General features: G+C 42.9%; 1 protein-coding gene across 3 annotated transcripts in view; it reads right to left on the bottom strand.

Moving 5' to 3' along the window:
• Nucleotides 1-618: 618 nt before the first annotated feature.
• Nucleotides 619-21,915, bottom strand: part of DCTD (dCMP deaminase) — a 36,693-nt gene continuing 15,396 nt past the window's right edge. Inside the window, exons 4-6 of one of the 3 annotated variants that reach the window (XM_045017325.1) lie at nt 9,074-9,190; nt 5,220-5,316; nt 619-2,646 (exon numbers count right to left, since the gene is read on the bottom strand). In XM_045017325.1, the coding sequence (XP_044873260.1) occupies nt 2,568-2,646; nt 5,220-5,316; nt 9,074-9,190 (293 nt within the window). In that variant the 3' untranslated portion in view covers nt 619-2,567. The remainder of the gene's footprint in view (nt 2,647-5,219; nt 5,317-9,073; nt 9,191-21,915) is intronic. The other 2 variants (XM_045017323.1, XM_045017324.1) reach the window with 2 other exon arrangements.

A 21,915-nucleotide genomic window follows, 5' to 3' on the forward strand; every position in this document is an offset into this window, starting at 1 on the left:
TCTGCACCTGCGCAGAATTCCCTCAGGAGCATATGGTTTATAATTAGCACAACTATTCTTTATTTGGAAGTCAAAGGAGACATTTCATGTTGTGTTTACAAATGTATTTCCTTCTGGATTAAAGGACTGCAGGCAAGTATCCATCCTACTCCAAATAGGATACAAAACAAACTTGGTATGGTCTAAATGCCTCTTTGGGGTTTGCCTTTACTGTTAAACAGCACATTAACTTCTCAGACTAAGCTCTCTTCAGCTTGGCTTTTGTAGCATCCTTCCAATCTGCCTTTTGCTCTTTCTATCCCTTTTTATATATGGAGCTGGCTTGGAGCTCATAGGACCTACCTGTCAACATGAATAAGCTGAAATTACTCTGCAAGCTTTATACAGGGTTCTAACATCTTACATTATAGTGACTCAGCAGAAGAGGCCTATTCTCCTGCAGAGGTCCCAAGAACTTCCCATCGTATTACATGGTGATGCAGATTCAAATGTTTTGACTATGAAAAACTAATCTATTCCTAGACTAAGAATTTCTTGATGTCAAAATGTTCTGTTTTTAAAATGGAGGGATGAACTGGTGTAACAGCAGATACTGTAAAAGACGTGCAAGAGAAAAGTCATTCTTCAGACTATTTATTCACTCTGAAATGGAGCTCAACTTTTTTTTATTTTTAAGATAATTTTGTCAGTATTATGTCTTTTCTGTCTGACATGATCCAGACCCTGCACAACAATAAATTTGTTCATGAGATATAGAGAACTCCTAGTGATATTTGCAATAATTGCATTTTAACATCCAAAAATTCATTGTTGCAGTAGCTACAAGAATCCCCCCCCCCAATTATCAACCCAGGATAATTTGACATAGCCCTTTACATTACATCTCTTACAGACATACTGAAATAAACATGGAGCTTCCTAGTACAAGACTTTTGAGAATTGAGGTGGGGGTAGGAAAATTAGAAAGTAAATTTTAGATTCTCAAATAGTCAGTCCAATCCACCTCAAAATTAGCACATAAAAAACAACAACCTAGACTTCAGACCAAATTTCAGTTGGGAAACAATTATGGAAGTTGGAGGGAGTAAGGGGAAGGTCACAAATGACTGACATCTTACCATTACACCATAACGTCCCTTTAGGGGCTAAGTAGTTTTTGAACATTACACTTTATGTAATGACATCACAAATGTACAAAATATTCTTTGCATGTGATTGCAAAAACAGCAACACTCTGGAGTCTAGCACATGCTGTAATATAATAATGAGTCTACTTTAGCATAGCAGATTTTAATAATACTTTAATAGTACTGGTAGGAAGCCAAATTACATAATGTCCCAAAATATGGAACAGAAAGCCTTTACAGAAAAAATAAAAGCATACTGAAATATAACCATATTTAAAAAAAAATATGATTACCTCTGGGATAAAAACATCTTCTAAACAAAGCCATTAGGCATATTTAATTTAAAAAAAATCAAATTAAAGAAAAGGCATTCAAATCTATTCCCAAACCTCAAAATAAAATTAAAAAGGATATTATTTTAGACAACATTTGTGAAAATGAAGGCACTGTGCCAGCATTAAGAAACGAGCTAAAACCACAATTACTACTTTTGGCATAGACAACCTCAACATGGGCTGAATATCTCTTGTTTCTCTCTGAGGACAAGAAATGATTCAGTTATTTTACAGGTTAATTCTGAGATTGAACTGTGTTGGATTGTCTAGTAGAAACTTAGACCAATAAACTAACTTCCTTTTAGGCAAGAAAATCAACTCCAAATAAGATCTCATAGGTGAAAGTCCAATGATTTATTCACTTAGCCCCCATTAAGTTCAAGGTGTCTTGGGGAAAAGAATTCAAAGTCTCTCTAAACCGAATCCAACACAGAAAATTCTCCAAACATAACTAAAAAACACACACACCATATATTACAAGGTAAGACAGCAATTAAAAGTAAAATCACTATCAGATCTGCAAATAAAAGTACCGGTACATTGCAACAGTATAGTTTGACACCACAATATTTTAAACTAATTGTTGTAACTGTTTAACAAGAATATTCTAGTGCTACTGTAGATTGAATATCAATATTTGCATGGACATCTCCTCTTACATATATGGATCTGTCCTTATTGGACGCAGGGAACTAAATAGCTAATCCACATGAAATGTAAGTGAGGTTTTCCAGCATGCTATCGCCTACAATAAATACTGCTGTTAGACTGTCTACATTGATTCTGACTCCACTTAATAGAGCACATGATGGACATAGTAAAAATCAAAACCATTTTCTTGTAGTACATATGCTGTACTATGTTTCCTCTATATAGTTCTAGATTTTAAAGCAGGCTTGAAAAAAAAAAATGCAGCAACCAAAAGTTTAGATGTAGATTCTGTATGACAAGGCTGACAGAGAAAAATTTCAGGCCTTACATTCTTCAGATGTCTACTTTAGCTGTAGTGGCTATTAAAAAGTTGTGTAACTTCAAGATGAAAGGCATTAGCAGCTTCTCAGAAAAGGATAATCACAATCTTCTAGAGATTTAATGAGCTGTTAACTCACAGAGGCTTTTGACTTGGTCTGCCGTTAATTGAATCAAAGTCAATGATGATCTTATTGCACTTTGGTTTGAATTTCCTGAAAATAAGAAAAAATATGGATAGATATTAGCCAGTGAGTAGTTAAATGTTTTGTTTGCTTTGGCTCCAACTAAATTTTTTGAAGAAAAAAAATTTCCTTGGATTCACTTAACATTTTATCTCTATAGGAGCCAATTATAGTGCACCATACAGAGAGAAACCCAGACAAGAAAGACTAAGACAAAAAGACACATGGGGTTGTTTAGTCTGTATGTTCTTCAGCTATTGGAGTTCATAATTTACCCAGGAGTCAAAGGATTTCTAACAACTTAGCTGCAGGAGGTGGCATCATGTTACCAGTTTTTCTGCAAAATTTGATCTCTTCCTTTTCTGCCAAGTTTTCACAGCAAACTTTAAAAGTTTACTTCAATAGTTTTTGAGCAAAGGGAATAGATTGTATTATGCATCATACAAGAAATAACTAAACTGGCTAAGAAGGAATCATTTAAAAATTATAACTTGAGAATTGTAAAATTAATGTTGCCACAAAATACATCCTTTTACACCATTAGAGCATCTGCTACTGCAATTAGCAAGGGAGGTATTTGGGGACTGAATATATAATTTACAATCTACGAATAAACAAAGGATTATGCAAATTGTGTGAATTTAGTGTTTTATTAGGCTCCACAATTCAGTTCCAGAGATTCATTAAGTACAACCTGTATCCTTAATAATCAATACAAGAGGTGAAAGTAAACACAGTAAAGGATATGTTGTTGACTACAGAAACCTTGAAGGATTATGATGCCCAGTTTGTCCAGACCAGCAGTCTGAAAAGCAAGTAACAACACTCATCATGGGGAAACTGTGGTAAGATTTCACTTGTAACGGAATGATTTATGCCTTACTTAGCCAAGTAGCTTTAAGTGGCAGAAAATACACGGACTTTAAAAGTGAATTTCAAATACTGCTGTACTGGTTCATGGGTGTTTCTTAGCCCAGCAGGTAGCTTTCCATCCTAAAATTTTCTCTGTCAGAATTGCTGTATTTGTAACATTTGAGAAGGTTTTATATTAATACTGTAAAAAACTTTTTGGAATTTTAAAGTCTCTCCATGATTGCAGAATTAGTTTCACCCATAGCACGTTACTGGTATCAAACTAGCTGTCAAACAGATTGTCTTGAGATCTCTCTGTCACTACTCTTAAAAAATCTACTCTTAACAGATCATTCAGATTCTCATTAGTTCAGGACAGATATTCCAGGTTTTATTCTTTTCCTTTAAGAAAGCAGACTGAGGAAGACCAGAGGGTGATAGGGACTGATAAATGATTATACAAGAACCTCTTAGCCACATAGGGTATGTGGTGGGGTGACTGCCCCACACAGGTAGATGGAGGGTTAAAGCAGTCCTCAGGGAGGCTGCATAAAACCCTACCAATGGGAAGAGGGCATGTAGAGAGCCAAGCAGCAGCAGGTTTGTTGTAGCAGCGAATCAGGGCCAGGGAGGGCCATATAAGAAGGGCTGCTCAACAGAGCAGGGGCAATCTCTCCCTGAAGTGCAAGAGAGAAGGACTGGCTGCCTTAGAGGCGTACCTTAGATAGAGCAGTGCTGGGCAGGGTCAGGGGAGCAATAGGGAGCTCCAGCCTGAGGACTGCCAGACTGAGGCCCCTGATACAAAGGGCCGGGCAGGTACTAGAGCTATGGAGAAGTGGCCCAGGGAAATAGGCAGTGGGAGTTGGAGGAGTGGCAGCACGAGGCCACTGGCTAAAGGGTCCCTGGGTTGGGGCCTGGAGTAGTGAGTGGGCCCAGACCCCCCCACACACACCACCACCTGTCACAGAGGGGGTGGCCAGTAAACGGACTGCAGTTTACCCCTTGAGGTGAGGGGCTAGACCAAAGGCTACAGTAGGCTACAGCGGAAAGTGGATGGACTACAGACAGCCAATTCCCCCGGAGGGAGAAAGTGTAGTGGGGCACAGCCCGAGGGCCATGCCCCAAAGAGGATGCCACGGTCTGGGGAGTGACGTGCGTCTTAGAGGTGGAGCTGAAGTGATGGTGGTGAGACACTACTAAAGAAAGGTCCACTGGCAACCAAGAGTTAATTCCCAGCATGGCCAGCAGGAGGTGCTGACGTGGTGAGTCCTGCCCCATCACAAGCTGATTTAACTCCAGCTCAGACTGGTTGTGACAGAAGGTTATTACCCTTCCAACAGGGCTCCATGGTCTACATAAAATGAATTGGTGGTTTCAGTCCAGCTCCTATGAGTACACACACCAGAAACCACCACCCCAATTGGTAAATCTTAATGGCAGTCTCAGGAGAAAGGCCAAGGACTGAATGAACACTGGGGTGAGAAGATAGGTCACTCCCAAATCCCACGAGATTGGACAGCACCTGCTGCTGTTCTCCAGAGACCAGACTATCAAAGGTGCTGAATTGACTGGTACTAAATCTGCATGGGAGTTTTTGTAAGAGAATTAACTGTACCACACAAGTTACATAACATAAGGAGAAAATAAAGCTTTTGCCTAAAGGTTGTCTTCCCTGATACAGCAATTTCTTCATTTTCACATTTAAAAGTCAACCACCACCACCACCACCACCAGTCAAGGCTCTGTCTTACCTGTATATAATTCCAGCTAAATCAAACAGGCGCCGGGCAGCTGTCATTTCAGGGCTATCATGATATTTGTCAGACATAAAAATAACTTCTTTTATACCTAGAAATATTACGAAAAGACATGCTACAATTACAAGCAGAAATAAATATGGTAGGGGAAAATTTAGATGTATACAAGGCTAAAAAGAGCACCTATCCATACACTCTAGGTGCCACATCACATTAAAAATGTATTATAAACTATACCTTAAGAATGGAGCAGTACAAAATAGAGCTGTTCAGAAAATAGCCTCCCCATGGAAAATTTTTGGTGAAAATAAAAAGTTGAAATTTTCCCTGAAAAACAGAACTTTCAGCCAAAACCTCAAAAGTATATGGGTGGCTTTTTGTTTTTGTTTTTTAAATGAAGAGCTGAAGTTTTCCATGGAAAGCATGCACTTTCTGTGAAAATTTTCATTTAGTTGAAAACTCAGTTTTCCATCAAGAACAATTTTGATGAAAATTTTTCACTTAGTCTTTGTACAAACCAATATGACTCATCACAATTAAGCTAGGCAGCAACTTAAAATCTCAAGTCTCCAGCCCCCTTTCAAAAATTCCCTATTTTTCAAATACATGTCCTACATATGGGTAACTGACTGTGCCCCAGCTCTTAATTAACTACTCTTGTCTTAAATATGTCAGAGGAGAAATGAAGAGGCAGAACCAGGAGTGATTACAAATTTTTTAATGGCTACCACATTTTCTCTGTTAAAATGCCTCCCTAATTATGATAACTATTAACACTTAACTATTTAACTACTGATCAAAGCACACAAAGAAAATGAACAACCATATTGTGAAGAGCTACAAATCTGAGTGGAATCTTATTTTGGTGTCACAAATGAGTACATCTTGGTTTGGATTCCAAACAACACTAGTTCTTTCTCACCCCTGTTACAATCCCTGTAAAGTTCAGAATGCATTAACTGTGGATTAATTTGGTTCTTCTAGAATCCTGATCATCAATGTCACGTTTACTCCTCCCCTCTCCTGGTCTCTCTGTGTGCCCCTCAACCCCGAGGTCTCAGAATGGAACCATGTGATTCTCCTGCTCTCAAACCAAGTATTGGAGTGCAGACTTCTGTGTCAACCATGATCACCTGAGAGGTCTAACACCCTGCAGTTCTTTTTTCCTCCAGGACAATGACAGTGGTAATCAACGACCAAAGCAGAGCATCATTTATTTAGAAGAAAAAGCACTACAGGAAAAAAAAAATGCATCTTAAAAACAATTAGCCAACCTAAATGCTATGCTTGCCTTTCCTTAATGCTTACCATTCCCTAGATCTGGAAAGGCCCAATTCCTTTAGACTCCTCCCCAGAGTCTGTCTCTGTGTATCAGCCTGCCCCAAGGCAGCTTCTTACAAGTACACCTCTACCTCGATTTAACGCTGTCCTCGGGAGCCATAAAATCTTACCGCGTTATAGGTGAAACCGTGTTATATTGAACTTGCTTTGATCCACCGGAGTGCGCAGCCCTGCCCCCCCCAGAGCACTGCTTTACTGCGTTATATCCGAATTCGTGTTATATCGGGTCACGTTATATCGAGGTAGAGGTGTACCCCCACCTCCATAGGAATCAGACTTTTTAACTGAAGTCCTTTTATCTGGTAGATCCCAGTATCACCAAACAACATTCACAGCATATGGGACACAAGTTATAGGATCTCTGAAACTAAAATTTGGGTCCTCTTGTCTTTCTAGAATATATCTAGATGCACTTATTTGGGAAGCCATTGAATTTACTTCCTTGTTCGTTTTTCTAATAGCCCCAACATAAAGCAGATTAATGCTTCAAGGAAGAAGTCTTATTACCCAATATAGAATAACTTTCCCTCACTGACCTGGTCATATGCAGGACTTTGTCTATATGAACACTCAGTTTGCAGAAAGCCTGGCTACTCCACACTAAGCCTGCCATGCACTAAGTATCTGAGGACCTTACTGCCGTGCACTAAAAAGTTCCTTATTGCACTCCAATCTACTCCTGTTTCAAAGCAGGATAGATTAAATCGCATTAGGGGACTTTTAGTGCATGGCAGCAGGATCCACACAGACACTTAGTGCCACCGGTATATGGGGTGTTCACTTCTCCCCAGGGAGAACCCACAAATTTTTCCCCAGAGCCAAATTCCATTCTCTGCCCTGCCCCCACGTGTGCCAGGAGTACTAGCCCCATTGGGTGATACCTTGGATTCCATGGTGAGGAGAGGCAGTGGACTGCATCCTTGCCCCTGGGGTTTGCACTCTATGATGGCTGTGGAGTCCCTCTTTTCCCCCCTACATGTTGGAGTGAGGCAACCAGCGCTTCCTCCCATCTGCCTCAGGTCCATTTACATTTTTATAAATCATTATGCAGTTATTGATGAAGGAACAAATGTCTTTTCCCCTCCCTCCTGCTCTGGTGGGTACCATAGGGTTAGCAGCATTCTTTACCAGTCTCAGTGTCCCTTCTCTCAGTGAAGTTTGGATATACAGCACCTTTCACTTGTGACTTAGTTTCACCCACTTCTACTTCTGATCTTGGCTACAGCAATGCTCAGCTCAGTTTCCTTGGTAAGGGTAGGCAGTGAGCTAGCTTCCCTAGTCACAGAGTCAGACTTCAGAGAATTTACATGTGGACCTGTGTGACTGTCATCTACCATGCAGAAATGGATAGAGGTCCTTCACTTTATACACTTGTTCACAGATGCTGCACATGTAGCTTCACCTTAAGAGCCTGTCCCTATTGTCACAAATAGGTGGAAATTATACCCCCCATTTCCATCCTAGCCTCTCCATTCACATTTTGGATAACAGCTTCACTCACTCTTATGGCCTGATACCAGTCTTTTGTTTGTACAGGGAAAAGATCAGGATTTTGGCTTAAGCTTACATTATATCATACTCAAGTTCTAATACACCAAAAGGTATATCTTCTAGCATCCCGAACACCAACATTCCCTAGCCTTTCTGGGTATGTATAGGAAGGTGGACCAAATGCAGGACGAAGGGTTCTACCTTGGGTATCTTCATCCATATTTTACATTCTCCCAGAATTTGAGGAGATTTCACTACATGAGGTCTGAATATAGTTCAGTCAGTCCCGGAATCCCTATACCCTGTAAATGTCTCCCCATTAACTTTCACCTTCTGCTCTCTCAAGAGATAACCCCTTTATAAACACACATTTTGCTAACTCAGAGTTTTAGGAATTTAGGCAGGGAGTTTTATGGAACCACAGTCTACTGCAGTTACACCTAATAATCTGAAAAAAAAAAAAAAAAAAAAGGGAGGGGGGACATTCAGGCCAGCACACTTGCTGCAGTGGTGTAGATTTATAACAATTGTAATGAAAGATATAATTAAAGTAGGATCATAGAAGTCTTATGACATTTATGAGCAAAGATATTTTAAAATCTTAAAATATCTACCATGTATTACATTCAAATTAAAATTTCATGTATATACTCCCAACAGACATTGTGTCAGGCAGAAGTTTATTTCTTTTCCCCACACTCTATTCTGTGTGTCAGAGCACAGTAAACTGACAGTAATGATATGCAATGCCTGTACTGTTCTTTGTCAGCGCCTGGTCTAAGAAGTTGTAAACCTAAATTAAAAACACGCTAAGAATCACAGAGGATGCAATTAGCACTGGAAAAACTTGGCACCACTCAAATGCAAAAACACAAGAAGTATCTTATGAAGTTGATAGTGCAATTAATTTAGATCTAAACAACAGCAAATTAAAATCAAATAAATCTGTTATAAGGTACTGATGAGCAAGCAGTGCTGCAACTCCGACAAATCAAGCTGGCATCGTTGCTCCTTACCTGCCTGGATGATGAGCTTTGCACATTCATTGCATGGAAACAAGGCAACATACATACTGCAACCTTTCACATCAGCTGAGTTTTTGTTCATAATGGCATTCAATTCAGCATGGCACACTGGATTTAAAAAAAGTAGAAGAAAAATATTCATAATACTGTTCATTAAAATGAGTCAATCTAAAATTAACTAAGTGTTAAGAGGTAGCTGCTTGCATTCTTTCAAAGTCAAATAACCTGACTTGTTCATTATAGAGGGAAAAGAAAAAAAATTAAACTAGAAATACCAAGATTAATGAAGGTCAATTGTTCTGACCAGACTGCTGATTAGGAATGAAATCATTAAGCACATTAGCATTGCCATTTCCTAGCACCTATAGTAGGCAACGAAGCTCTAGGGCTGAAACTACTTGGTCTTCAACCATCCTAAGTATAGCAATATCTCACAGCTTCACAACTCTCTAGAGTGTCTAATTGCCAATATAAAACAGCTCATTTATTGTTTACATGCACAGACAGAAACATTCTTATGGCTACACAAGTGCTATGTGCACTCTTAAGAGCAGGAGAATCATGAAGTAAAACCGAGCAGTTCTGTCCTCAGGGTGTCAGAACTGCTCAGCTTTGCTGCATGATTCTCTCACCCTGCGAATACACAAGAGACACTCATAACCATAAGAATGTCCTTATCTTTAATGTTAAGTGAGTATACTGATCATGAAAAGATGCCAGCTTTCTTGAATGAAAAAAACAAAGTCCTCTATTTCTCTAAAGCACAGATATAGCAAAGGCAGCAGCTTCACTGTACCATTCCACCAGCATGTCTCAGCTCTTAAGAACAGACCACATCTATAGGTCTAAATTCTCATACTGGACACATCAAGAGGGTATTTAATGTCTTGCAAACTGGAGTATATTTCAGTCTCCCTGGACATTCAATCATTTAAGGCCCCTGGGCAGGGCAGTGCAGTGCAGTGATGTGTGCAATATAAAATACTGGATAGATGAAGTAGATGGCAGTTCTAGCAGAGTACCCCCGGCTAAGTAATATCAAGAACAATAGTGGATTTTGTGATTCGGATACCTGATGACTAGGAAAAGGACCGAGATCACCAACGTATTATATAGATAGAATTCCAGAAATGCCACTCTATAGGTCTGAAGCCTGTTATGTCTGTAGAGTCCATGTGAAGTGATGGAAACAGCCATAAGCAGGGTTGAGAGATCTTTTTGTTTAGAATGTCACCAGGCTGAACCATCTCTGGGTTCTGCAGTCTGTTACTGTCCAGTATTTAAGTTCTCAGCCATTTTGACATTACAAATTACACTGGATAGCGTACAGCTACAACGAGGCGTGTATTTATGCCAGGCCAAGAATCTCAGGCCTGGTCTATACTACACAGTTAGATTGACGTAAAACATCTTAAGTCGACTTAATTATGTCAGTGTACACACTACAGCCTTGTCCCACTGATGTAACTGCCTCACTATATTGACATAACTCCATCTCCACCAGAGGCATAGGGTTTATGGTGGTGTGGTTAGGGCAACTAATGTCTGTTTAGACACTGCATTCTGTACATTGGCTGTTGTCTATCTTATCAATTTCACGGTGCTGGTTCTCAAACTACTGGGAGGTGTGAGCTGTGTTTTTCCCCTTTTTTAAAAAAGGGTTCCAGCTGTCAGCCCTGGGTGATTGGGGCTGGTGCAGAAGGGTTGTGTACATCCAAGGGGGGGGGGGGAAAATAAAAGGGACAGCTGGACCACCCACCCCCATGGCTGTTAACCTGAGCCCCGCCACCTTGGCTTAGACTCGCCTCCCCTGCCCCCACTCACTCACTGGAAGGCCGCCCATACTCTCCTTCTGCCCTTCCCTCAATCCCCCACCTGGAGGTGTGAAAAGTGATATTGACACTTTAACATGGGCATAGTTTTGGGGGACAGGGATGGCATTTCCCCATCCCCGAAACTGCAAGTTTTGGGCAGGTGGCCCACCACTACATGCCTGCCAAGGCTTGCAGTATGGGGAGTGAGGGGAGACAATGCTGCTGCAAAGCGCAGCCCCTGCCAGCGCTGCTTTGCACTTGCCTGAGGCTTGCAGTTTGGAGGGGTAATGCTGCCTGTCCCCCCAACTACACCCATGTTAAAAAGTGGGGGGCATGGTCCCCAGGCCCCTAGTTCTGGCACCAGTGCCCTCCCCCCCGCCCGCTTCTACAATGGTTCCAGCACCCTTGCCTCCATGCCATGGTAAGGCTTCGATTAAGACACTAGAAGGTGAACAGTCTGGTTAATGTGAAATTCAGAAAACACCTTAGGGATGAATTTGAGATGAAGGTGCAAAAACACTTTGTCCTTTGTGAAAAAACTGTGCATGTCAGGTCCACCACAAAGGCCCCAAGCTCTCACCTCCTCTACTAGTGGAGGTAATTGGCTGCCAGGAAGGCAACATTCATGAATAGGTGAAGAAGAGAACAGGAGGCCAAAGGCTCAAATGGTGATCTTATAAGCACAGAGAGGTAGAACCCTACAAATCTGCAAATATCTGCTTTATAGGTTCTCAAAGGTGGGAAAGCAGCTGTCTGCAGCTCAAAGCCTAGAAGGCTGCTTCCCCACCTTCCAGATCCTATATTCCCTCTCTGCATACTTACTTAGCAGAAGTGGCTGTCTCCCTCTACAACTGATGTGATATGGCAATGATATCAGCAGAGGTTTCCTAAATTGCTTGGCTGCTAAACCACCAGGATAGGAGCACAGGGGATTTTGCTCCCTGTCTTGACCTATGACTGCCCCTTTCTCCGTATACAGGGGAGAGAGAATATAGGATCTCAAAGGTGGGGAAGTGCAGACAGCTGCTTCCCCACCTTTGAGATCCTATATACAGTACACACGCATGTACACAGACGCTCCTCCCAAGACGGAGTGCGGATCCCAGGTTGGATGCAAGCTGATTCTTGAGGATGTGGATCGGCTGCGGATCCACATTTTTGTATCCGCACAGGGCTCTACAGAGAGGACAAGGTTCAGATGCCATGTAGGGACTGGTTTAGAACTGGAAGGAATGTCCTTATGATATCCTTCAGGAACCTTGCAGTAGTGGAATGGGTAAAGACTGAGCATGCCTCCACACATGGCCTTCTAAAATTTCCCCCACCTCACCAAGATCTTCTTCAGAGGCAAGGTCCCCACAGACAGAACACAAACTCAAACCAGCACCAGACCCTACCAGAACAAACAGATGCAAAACCTGCATACATATCTCCGCTACTACAATGATCAATACCCACCTTCCCAACATACGTTTCAAAATTCATGGGTTCTACAGATGCCTATGACAGCATGTGGTGTACATCATCCAATGTATCAAATGCCTCAACAACTGAAATCAGATAATCACTATGCTCTTGAATGAACCCACACAGGAAAATGATAAGAGACAAAAAAACACTATCACCCGTGGGCAAACAATCACTTCGTATCTGACCTCTCAGTACTCATCCTCAAAAGGAAAGCTGCATAAACCCTGCATAACAAGTGAGCCTGGTAACTTAAATTCATAACTCTGCTGGACACTAAAAACCATGGACTCAGAGACCATGGTTTTATGGCTCATTACATCAGTTTGTAGACACATCCCACTGCTTGCTAACCCTTAATTGCCCACTTCATTTTAAGTGATCCCCCTACAACATGTGTTAACCCTTTATGCTTAACAATCTGTCCCAACTTGTATTTAGCTCAGACACACCGATTTCCTTCTTGAAACCTGAAGAGCTCCGTGATGCTCACAAGCCTGTACTTTCCAACAGAAGTTGGTCCAATAGATGCTATTATGTCACCTGCCTTGTCTCACCTATATAAATATAATAGACAGACATCTTGTCTGATTTGACCTGAATGTGTGTGGACCAGATAGTAAGTAGAAATGTTTTGAATGCCTCATGGACTGCCCAAAGCTCAAGCAGGTTGATACACAGCCTGGATTCCTGTGGGAACCAGGAACCTTGGGCTGTCTGGTCATCCAGATGTGCTCCCCATTCCAGAGATATCTTTATGATAAGTGTCTTTGCAGGTAGTGAAGGAATAAAGAGAACTCTCTCAAATACTTTGAAGTCCCACCAGGTGAGGGATGTCAGCATGTCCTATGGAAGTGAGACCTTCCTGTTCAAGGAGCCCATGCTCAAAGTGAAGGCCGTGCTGAACCAGACCTGGAGGCACCATAAATGCAGACGTAGGTGATGTGCATGTAGTGGTCATGTGACTGACATTCTGATCACAACACCTAGAACTGTAAGCCAGTGTGTTACCCCAGAGCCTCAGCAAAAGTGACAGTGAGTCAGCTCCTAGCCATACCAGTCTGTGTGATTCACTAGCAAACTCTTTTAGATTCTTCCAGGCCAATGCTTGCTTTGCAGGTAACAATCAGTGAACCCCAATTCCCCAGATGTCTCCCTGTAGCATCCACTCTCTCTCACTGGACACTCACAGAAGTTAAGTTTGCAGCCTCCAAAGAGACAGTGCACACACCAGTTTGTTAGGGCGGCAGGCGGCTCCGGTGGACCTCCCGCAGGCACGTCTGCAGGAGGTCCACCGGAGCCGCGGGACCGGCGATCGGCAGAGCACCCCCCCGGCGTGCCGCCCTGCTTGGGGCGGCAAAATTGCTAGAGCCGCCCCTGTCCAGAATGCATATGTAAGTGTTTGTACACAACCCATACACACATCACACAAAGAATGACAAAAGGTGTAATGTGGAGGTAGCTGCTGCTTGCACTTCCTGGTATGATTGACCTGTGAGCAGCCAAGCATCCAAGTGCGAAATATCAGATTGCCCTGTCTGCAAAGGTACACTGATGCTATCACCACAAGCATCTTTGTAAAGACTTCTTCGTAAACTGAGACTGTTAGAGCTACCAATTTTACAATATCCTGTGGGTAAATTCTCCCCCACTCCCTTCCCTCTGTACACGACAACAGGGTCAGAAAATATGCTAAGTTCTCATTACATGGTTATTTCTACTGCTAACGACATCTTTGGAGAATATTCTCCAAGCCACTTTTTCAGAATGGAAGCCAACATTGGAACTTTATCTACAGTGTTGAGTTTTTATTAATGCTTTAGTTAATAAAAAAAAAAAAAAAAAAAAGGTGTGTGTGGGGGGGGACTAACTTCACTACTCTTTAGCATGAATATATTTCTTACTAGTACCTTATTGCCTACCTTATCACATTTCTACTTCCTTTCATCACATTGTCTCATGTTGGATGTCTGATCTAGTGTTATGATCCAATATTTAACCCAAAGTCTTTCCTACTGTACATCAAACAAAAGAGGCCCTTCTTCACACTATTCCTGTTGCTTTCTGCACATCCTCTATCCTGCCATGAAAATGCCCTCAGTGGATTGTAATGTCAAACTACTCTTCCCACCTAATAAATTTTTTAGCCCAAACACTGATAATAAGAACCATATGACCATTAATACTGTTATGTTTACTTGCTTGACCAAGAGGTTTGATAACAGATCACTATAAAATTTCACATAGTAAGTAGCAGTCAAAGGAAATCCAGTGCAAAGTTTGATTTTTCTATGTTACCATGCATTAACAATTACCATTTGAAACAGACACTAAAGTGTTTTGAAATATTATGCACTAGAGATGGTACTGTAAATACATAAAATGCATTATGTTATAAACTTTCATTTTAGAGTTAAATAGTAACGCTTGCTTTATTAACAACGTGGTTAGTTGGGCAGTGTATGAGAGTTTATGAACTATGTGATCCTTATATGTGTCTTATGTGAACATATTGCGAACTTTTGTGGTTTTAAAGCAAGTGTCATATTTGGTGTGTTTCCTGAAAGTCCCAGCTCCTGGAGTTGTGTGAATATGTGACAATCTCAGCTTTAATTAAAATAAAGTATATTTCTAGCCCTCCTGGTACTGTAGAAAAGCTTGAAAATGTAACTTGAGTGCACCCTAGAAGTTCAAAGAAAAATCAGAAGGCAAATAAATCCCTAATAATTCATTGGGGGAGGGTAGGTCTCACTAACAATTTTTGAATGCTTAAAGTTGTCAATATAGAAATTTAAATATTAACATCAAATCAGGTTTTACCTTGTCAGCTTGTTACTGTGGAAAGGGATCTGGGGGTCATAGTGGATCACAAACTAAATATGAGTCAACAGTATAACACCATTGCAAAAAAAAAAAAAAAACAACCACAAACAAACATTCTGAGATGTATTAGTAGGAGTGTTGTAAGCAAGACAGGAGAAGTAATTCATCAAACTCTACTCCACAATGATTAGGCCTTAAGTTGAGTATTGTGTCTAGTTCAGGGTGCCACATTTCAGGAAAGATGTGGACAAATTAGAGAAAGTCCAGCGAAGAGCAACAAAAATGATTATAGGTCTAGAAAACATGACCTAAGGAATATTGAAAAAATTGGGCTTGTTTAGTCTGTAGAAAAGAAGGCTGAGGGGGGACATAGTTTTCAAGTACATAAAAGGTTGTTACAAGGAGGAGGGATAAAAATGGTTCTCTAACTGCTGAGGATCAGACAAGAAGCAATAGGCTTAAATTGCAGCAAGGGTGGTCTAGGTTGGACATTAGGAAAAACTTCCTAACTGTCAGGGTAGTTAAGCACTGGAATAAAATGCCTACGGAGGTTTTAGAATCTCCATCATTGGAAATTTTTATGAGCAGGTTAGACAAATTCCTGTCAGGGATGGTCTAAACCAGTGGTCCTCAACCTTTTTGTGGCCAATAGCACATTCATGTTTTCAGAAGAGTGTGGCAGGCGCCAACAATTTTTCAAAGCTTATTTTGTATTTGTACATTAAATAATATGAAAAACATCATATTTAATATATTACATAATATATGAATCCATAAGATAAAAAGGGTAATTTTACATGTAAAAGGAATTAATTAAATTATTCGGCAATTACTCTTTCACCTTACCATGTGAATTTGCTCTTTTTTATCTACCTGTAAGAAAAATTAAGGGGTTTTTACAAAATAAATATCATAAACAGTTTTCATTTATTTTAAAAAAGTAAAACACTGTTGAACTGCTGGTCCAAATATATTTATTATTCTTACTTTAACATAGAATGAAGCCCGCAGCCCCGGAGTTCTCTGTCCCCAACAGGCGTGGGGCCGCGGTTTGTCTCCGGCTTAAGCCGCGGCCCCACGCCTGCCGGGGACCGAGAACACCAGCGCCTGCAGCCCCGGAGAAGCCGGAGAGAAGCCGCAGCCTCACGTCTGCCAGGTACAGAGAACACCGGTGCCCACAGCCCCAGAGTTCTCGGTCCCCAGCAGGCGCGGGGCTGCGGCTTCTCTCCCCTGCTGAGCACTAGGCGGGCGCACATAAATGTCCCGGCGGGCACCATGGCGCCCATGGGCACCACGCTGGGGACCACTGGTCTAGACAATACGTAGTCCTGCCCCGAATGGAGGAGACTGGACTATGAGGTCCCTTCCAGTCCTATGATTCTATGAAAATAATGAACCTGTAACTATATATATTTTAAAACACTTGCTTAAAATATTTTTCAGAGGTTAGCATCTGAGGTTATTTACAAAGAGCCCATGTCCTAACAAAATTATAATGCTGATACTTAGAACAAAGCCAGTTTCTTTCATTTTACAAAGCACATACAGTGGAATGAATGTATATTTATGTTTCATACCATGCACATTTTATTAAATCTATTTTCAAATATTTACAGATTCAGGTTTGCTCAATTTATTCTTTATATAATGGCTCAAAGATTTCCTATATTTGCACGTCTTTTTGTGCAAAATCTTTAATTAGACTGTCTCACAAATATTTCTAGATTACTGTGGAGACAGAGGACTTCAAGGGAATGAAGCAACAAGCATTAGTAGACATATGCTGATATGAGAAAAACTGAGTACTTTAAGTTTCACGTGAGAGGACACAGACAAATCTATGGATTTGATGACTTGCTAACAAAGCCAGAGGGCATTCAGTTTCAACTCCAATTGAAAGCAAAAGTTTGATCTAATTATGAAAAAGCTTCTGCATGTTGTACTGAACATATAGCTTTAGGTTCAGCTTTCAGCAAGCTCTTAATAAATCAACCATTCAAGACCACACACCCACACCCTCGCTCTCTCTCTCTCTCTCTCTTCTCCCTCCCCCAAGAGACTGAAGGCTTGAACCAGCAAAGGGCAAAGTGCCTCCCTGTGGGATACTGAACGCCCTCCTCTGGAGGAGTGGAGGGCACTCAACAGCTTGCTGTCCCAGGCCCTATTAAACCATTAAATGTTTGTCTGTTTAAAAACGTGAATATTGAAAAGAGATTCACAGTGTCCAACTTCAAGAATCACAACAACACATTATCCAGGTACTATGATGCTCCACCACAATCACTATAGTATTTGAGTGCCTTGCAACCTTTAACATATTTATCTGCACACCACCCCTGTCAGGTAAAGCAACTACAAATTATCCCAATTTTACAGAGAGTAAATTAAATTAAAACAGGGTGAAACGCTGGCCCCACCATAAATACAGTTTTGCCAGTGATGTCAAAGAGCCCGGATTTCACTAAGAGGGTCTCACAAGAAGTATGTGGTAGACCTGGGAACAGGCCAGGTCTCCCAAATTCCAATCCTGTATCTCAGCCACAAAACCATCCTTCTCATGTACATATTCTGCATTTCCTTCCAGTCAATGCTGCTGAACTAGTGTGTGTGTGTGTGTGTGTGTGTGTGTGTGTGTGTGTGTAAACAGAAGCCATCTCTCAGTGTACAGATTGTACCACTATACAACCCAGTTCATTTAGTATAGTGCTAGTGACATGGAGATAAGCACTTCCACAATGATGAATTGTAATGTAGCAAGCACTGGGATTTTGTCATATATGAACAAATGAGTCAGGAGGAGCAGCAAGCAGGCAAGGATTAAAGGAGAAAGTTTTAATTTACACACAAACACTGTGGTGATCACCAAAAATAAATGAAATGCAGAAAAACAGGACAGTTTAATGAGGTTTTGGAAGCATTTGCAAAGGTTTCCTTGAGTGTAGCAGTAGTTTTAATCTAGAGAAATTCCATTCTTGCCTGGTATGTTAGCTGCATTATCAGGATTAAAAAGAAAACCTAAGGCCTTGTCTACACTACAGGACTATTTCGAATCTACTTAATTCGAATTTGTGGATTCGACCTTATGAAGTCGAATTTGTGTATCCATACTAAATACACTAATTCGAACTTCTGAGTCCACATTAACGGCGCCGGCGTCGACTTTCGAAGCGGTGCACTGTGGGAAGCTATCCCACAGTTCCCGCAGTCCCCGCTGCCCATTGGAATGCTGGGTAGAGCCCCCAATGCCTGCTGGGGGAAAAAATGTGTCGAGGGTGGTTTTGGGTAACTGTCGTCATTGAACCGTCAATCACGCCCTCACTCCCTCCCTCCCTGAAAGCGCCTGCGGGCAATCTGTTCGTGCACTTTTCTGGTCAGTGACAGCGTGGACGCCACAGCACTGCAAGCATGGAGCCCGCTGCGATCCTCGCCGTTTTCTCCTCCTCGCACTTTATCGTCCACCTCTTCCACATTCAGCTGCTGAGAAATTGGGCTACTTTTCAATGGTTCTGCAAGCACTGGGGGACCATAGGGGACGTTTTACCAACATGAACGTCGTATGGCCGGGCAAGGTTCCTGATGCGTGTGTTCTCAGGAACTGTGGGCTGCTCAGACGCCTGCTGGAAGGTAGTTTCTTCCCGTACCACGAAATAACTGTTGTGGATGTGCATTTGCCTATAGTGATCCTCGGTGACCCAGCCTGCCCGCTAATGCACTTGCTCATGAAGCCCTATACAGGCGCCTGGGACAGCGACAAGGAACTCTTTAAATACCAGCGAGCAGCGTGACCTGTGACTGTTCAGTTTCTTTACAGAGAAGCTGAACCTGCCCCTGTTTCTTTACCCAGTTACTGTTGACTCTCCCCTTCGGTTAAATACCCCGTTCTCCCCGTTTCCTCCACTTCCAAGACACGTGTAAAAATAAAATACATGTCACACTGTTACTGAGGAGAGGTTTCTTTATTCATGACTTTTCGTTAAAGGGTCGAAACTGGAACGCAGACTGCGGTGGGTAGGGTGTGCGCTGATGTAAAGACCGCCTCTAAACTCAAGGAATGACAGGCTCCTGCTCATACAGCGGTCCGCATTGCCGGACTGCTTGTTTCAACGGAGCCTGCCATCCCTCCTTTTTGGGATTCTGTGTGCGGGGGGCTATGTGGCCTTGTGGCGGAGGAGGACGGATACAGATTCCTCTGCTGCGTGACTCAGCGGTCCACGACAAGGACCGCTGTATAAGATCTGTACCTGCCCTCCCCCGCTAAAAAGTCACATCCCCACCGCCCACACAGAACCTGGAAACCACCTCCCATACCGACCACGGTGCCTGCTGACTGCACTGTGTGTGTTACCCGCTGCTGATCCGGCCCCCGTGTCTGTACCCTGCGAAAGGTGCCTGTCCTATGCAATTAGCAACGCACTTCCCCACGCACCCCATTCAAACACAGTCTTCAGTGAAGAAACATGACGGAAACAGTACTTAACAGCAAAGTATTTTTATTACTTAAGTACACAGTTATGGGATGGGACTGGGATTGGGACTTGTTGGAGTCCGGAAGGGAAGGACTTATGCAAATGTAGGGTAGGAGAGCTTTTGGTTACTTGAGCACTCTGCTGGGGTGCAGTGACAGTATTCACGGCCCAGGCCGGGCATCCTCCTGGTTATTTGAGGTGAGGGGGGAATGTGACTTTGTGGCGGGGGAGGGCAGTTGCAGAGATACTGCCGGGGGCTCTGTCCTGCAGCGGTCCTGCAGAACATACACAAGTCGCCGGAGCGTGTCCGTTTGCTCCCTCAGTAGTACAAGCATTGCTTGAGTCGCCTGCTTGTGTTCCTCACGCCACCTCTCCTCCCATTCGCTGTGTGAGCGCTGGTACAGAGAGACTTTCTCCCTCCACTGCCTCTGCTGGTCCGCCTCGGCTACGTAGCAGCCCACACATTCATCGAAAATCGTGTCCCTTGTCTTTTTCTTTCGCCGCCTAATCTTCGCCAGCCTCTGCGAGGTGGATGCTGTGGCAGGTCTGGAGACAGTGGAAGCTGTGAGATGGGAAACAGTTAGTTAATTCCTTGCAATGATACTTTTTTGCGAACAATTAACTGAGTCTAGGCTGTCTCTGTGAATTTTTTGTTGAGACCCCTGTGCCTGCTGTTGCACAAATCATTTGCGCGGTGGATTCTGGGTACATGTCGCCAGTCATTCCTTCCTCCGGGAAAGCAATGGCAGACAATCATTTCGAGCACGTTTTCCATGAAATGCCCTGGCACACGCCATAGCGTGGCAACAATGGACCCTATTTTGCCTTTTGTATATGTCACCGTATGTGTACTGGATGCCGCTGACAGAGGCGGACCAGCAGCGCTACACAGCAGCATGCTTATGCTTTTGCATGACAGCAGCGATGGTTACCAGGCATACTGCACCGTCTACCATACCATGAACTGGTAAGAAGACGGTAATAAGATGGTCATGGTTACCTGTCCTTTTGCACTGCGCCATTTGGTGCTGTCATAAGTGCCCCTGGTCGATCAGCCAGGGGCGCAAAAGCAAAATTTGGGAATGACTCCCCGAGTCAATCCCTCCTTTTTGGGTATCTAAAAATAGAATCAGTCCTGCCTAGATTATGGGCAAGTGTACTAGAGAACCACTGTATCATACAACCAGAGACCACAGCTGCTCTCTGTCCAATCCTGCATAAATTTTGAGCTGAACGCTATTCACAGGGTGTGCTCCTGAAACAACCCCAGCTGTTCATTCCGTTCTTCCCCCAGCCTTCCTGGGTTCCAATACCATTGTCCCCCCACTTGTGTGATGAAGTAATATAGAATGCATGAACAAGACACAGGTAGTCGTTTGTGAGAAATGAGTGGAAGGAAGCCTCCAGCTGCAATGATAGTCCAGAGATGACATTAAGGGGTGTGGAGGAGGGAGCCACTCATCCCTCTGCTAGTCCAGGGGCAATTGAATCTTTTCTTTACAATGAAGGGTGGGGGCTGATGGAGCTCAGCCCCCTGTTGCAATGATGAGGACGGTTACCAGCCATACTGCACCATCTACCATGAAAAATTAGCAACAGGCGGCCTTGACCGACCGGTCCCAAGCAAGTTGGTACGGTTGTCATGGTTACCAGCCCTTTTGCACTGCCCCATGTGCCAATAGGCTGATGGTACAAAAAGATGGAAATGCATCCTCATCATCAGCCATCCATAGCGTGGGGGGAGCAAGGATGTTGGTGTTGAGTGCTGCACCATCGCGTCTATCTGCAGCATTCAGTACAGATACGGTGACATGTAAAAGAGTCAACAGAGGATTGTTTTCCCTTTAACTTCTGGGGGTCGGGGGGCTGCGTAAATTGCCGAGCTATGCCCCGACCCACCGCGGACACTGTGTTTGACCCTAGAAGCATTTGGAGATCAGCCAAGAATGCAAATGCTTTTCGGAGACAGCAGGAACTGTGGGATACCTTGCGTCCTCGTTCCCCCCTCCTCCATGAGCGTCCATTTGATTCTTTGGCTTTCCGTTACGCTCGTCACGCAGCTGCGTGCTGAGTCTGTGCTATGCCGTCTGTCCGTTTATTTATTAAAAATACTTTGGACCAGGCGTAACGTAACATTTCTTCCCCTACTTAGATGCAGGAGTCTCCGAGCGAGATCACCGTGAGGACGGGCACTGAAGGAGATAGAGAGCGCATGCTGCGTGAAATCTAGCACGAACCACGGACCTATGCAGCCGTGCTCTGG

This window comes from Mauremys mutica, chromosome 5 (assembly GCF_020497125.1).
Source record: "Mauremys mutica isolate MM-2020 ecotype Southern chromosome 5, ASM2049712v1, whole genome shotgun sequence".
In the NCBI taxonomy this organism is placed as follows: domain Eukaryota; kingdom Metazoa; phylum Chordata; order Testudines; family Geoemydidae; genus Mauremys; species Mauremys mutica.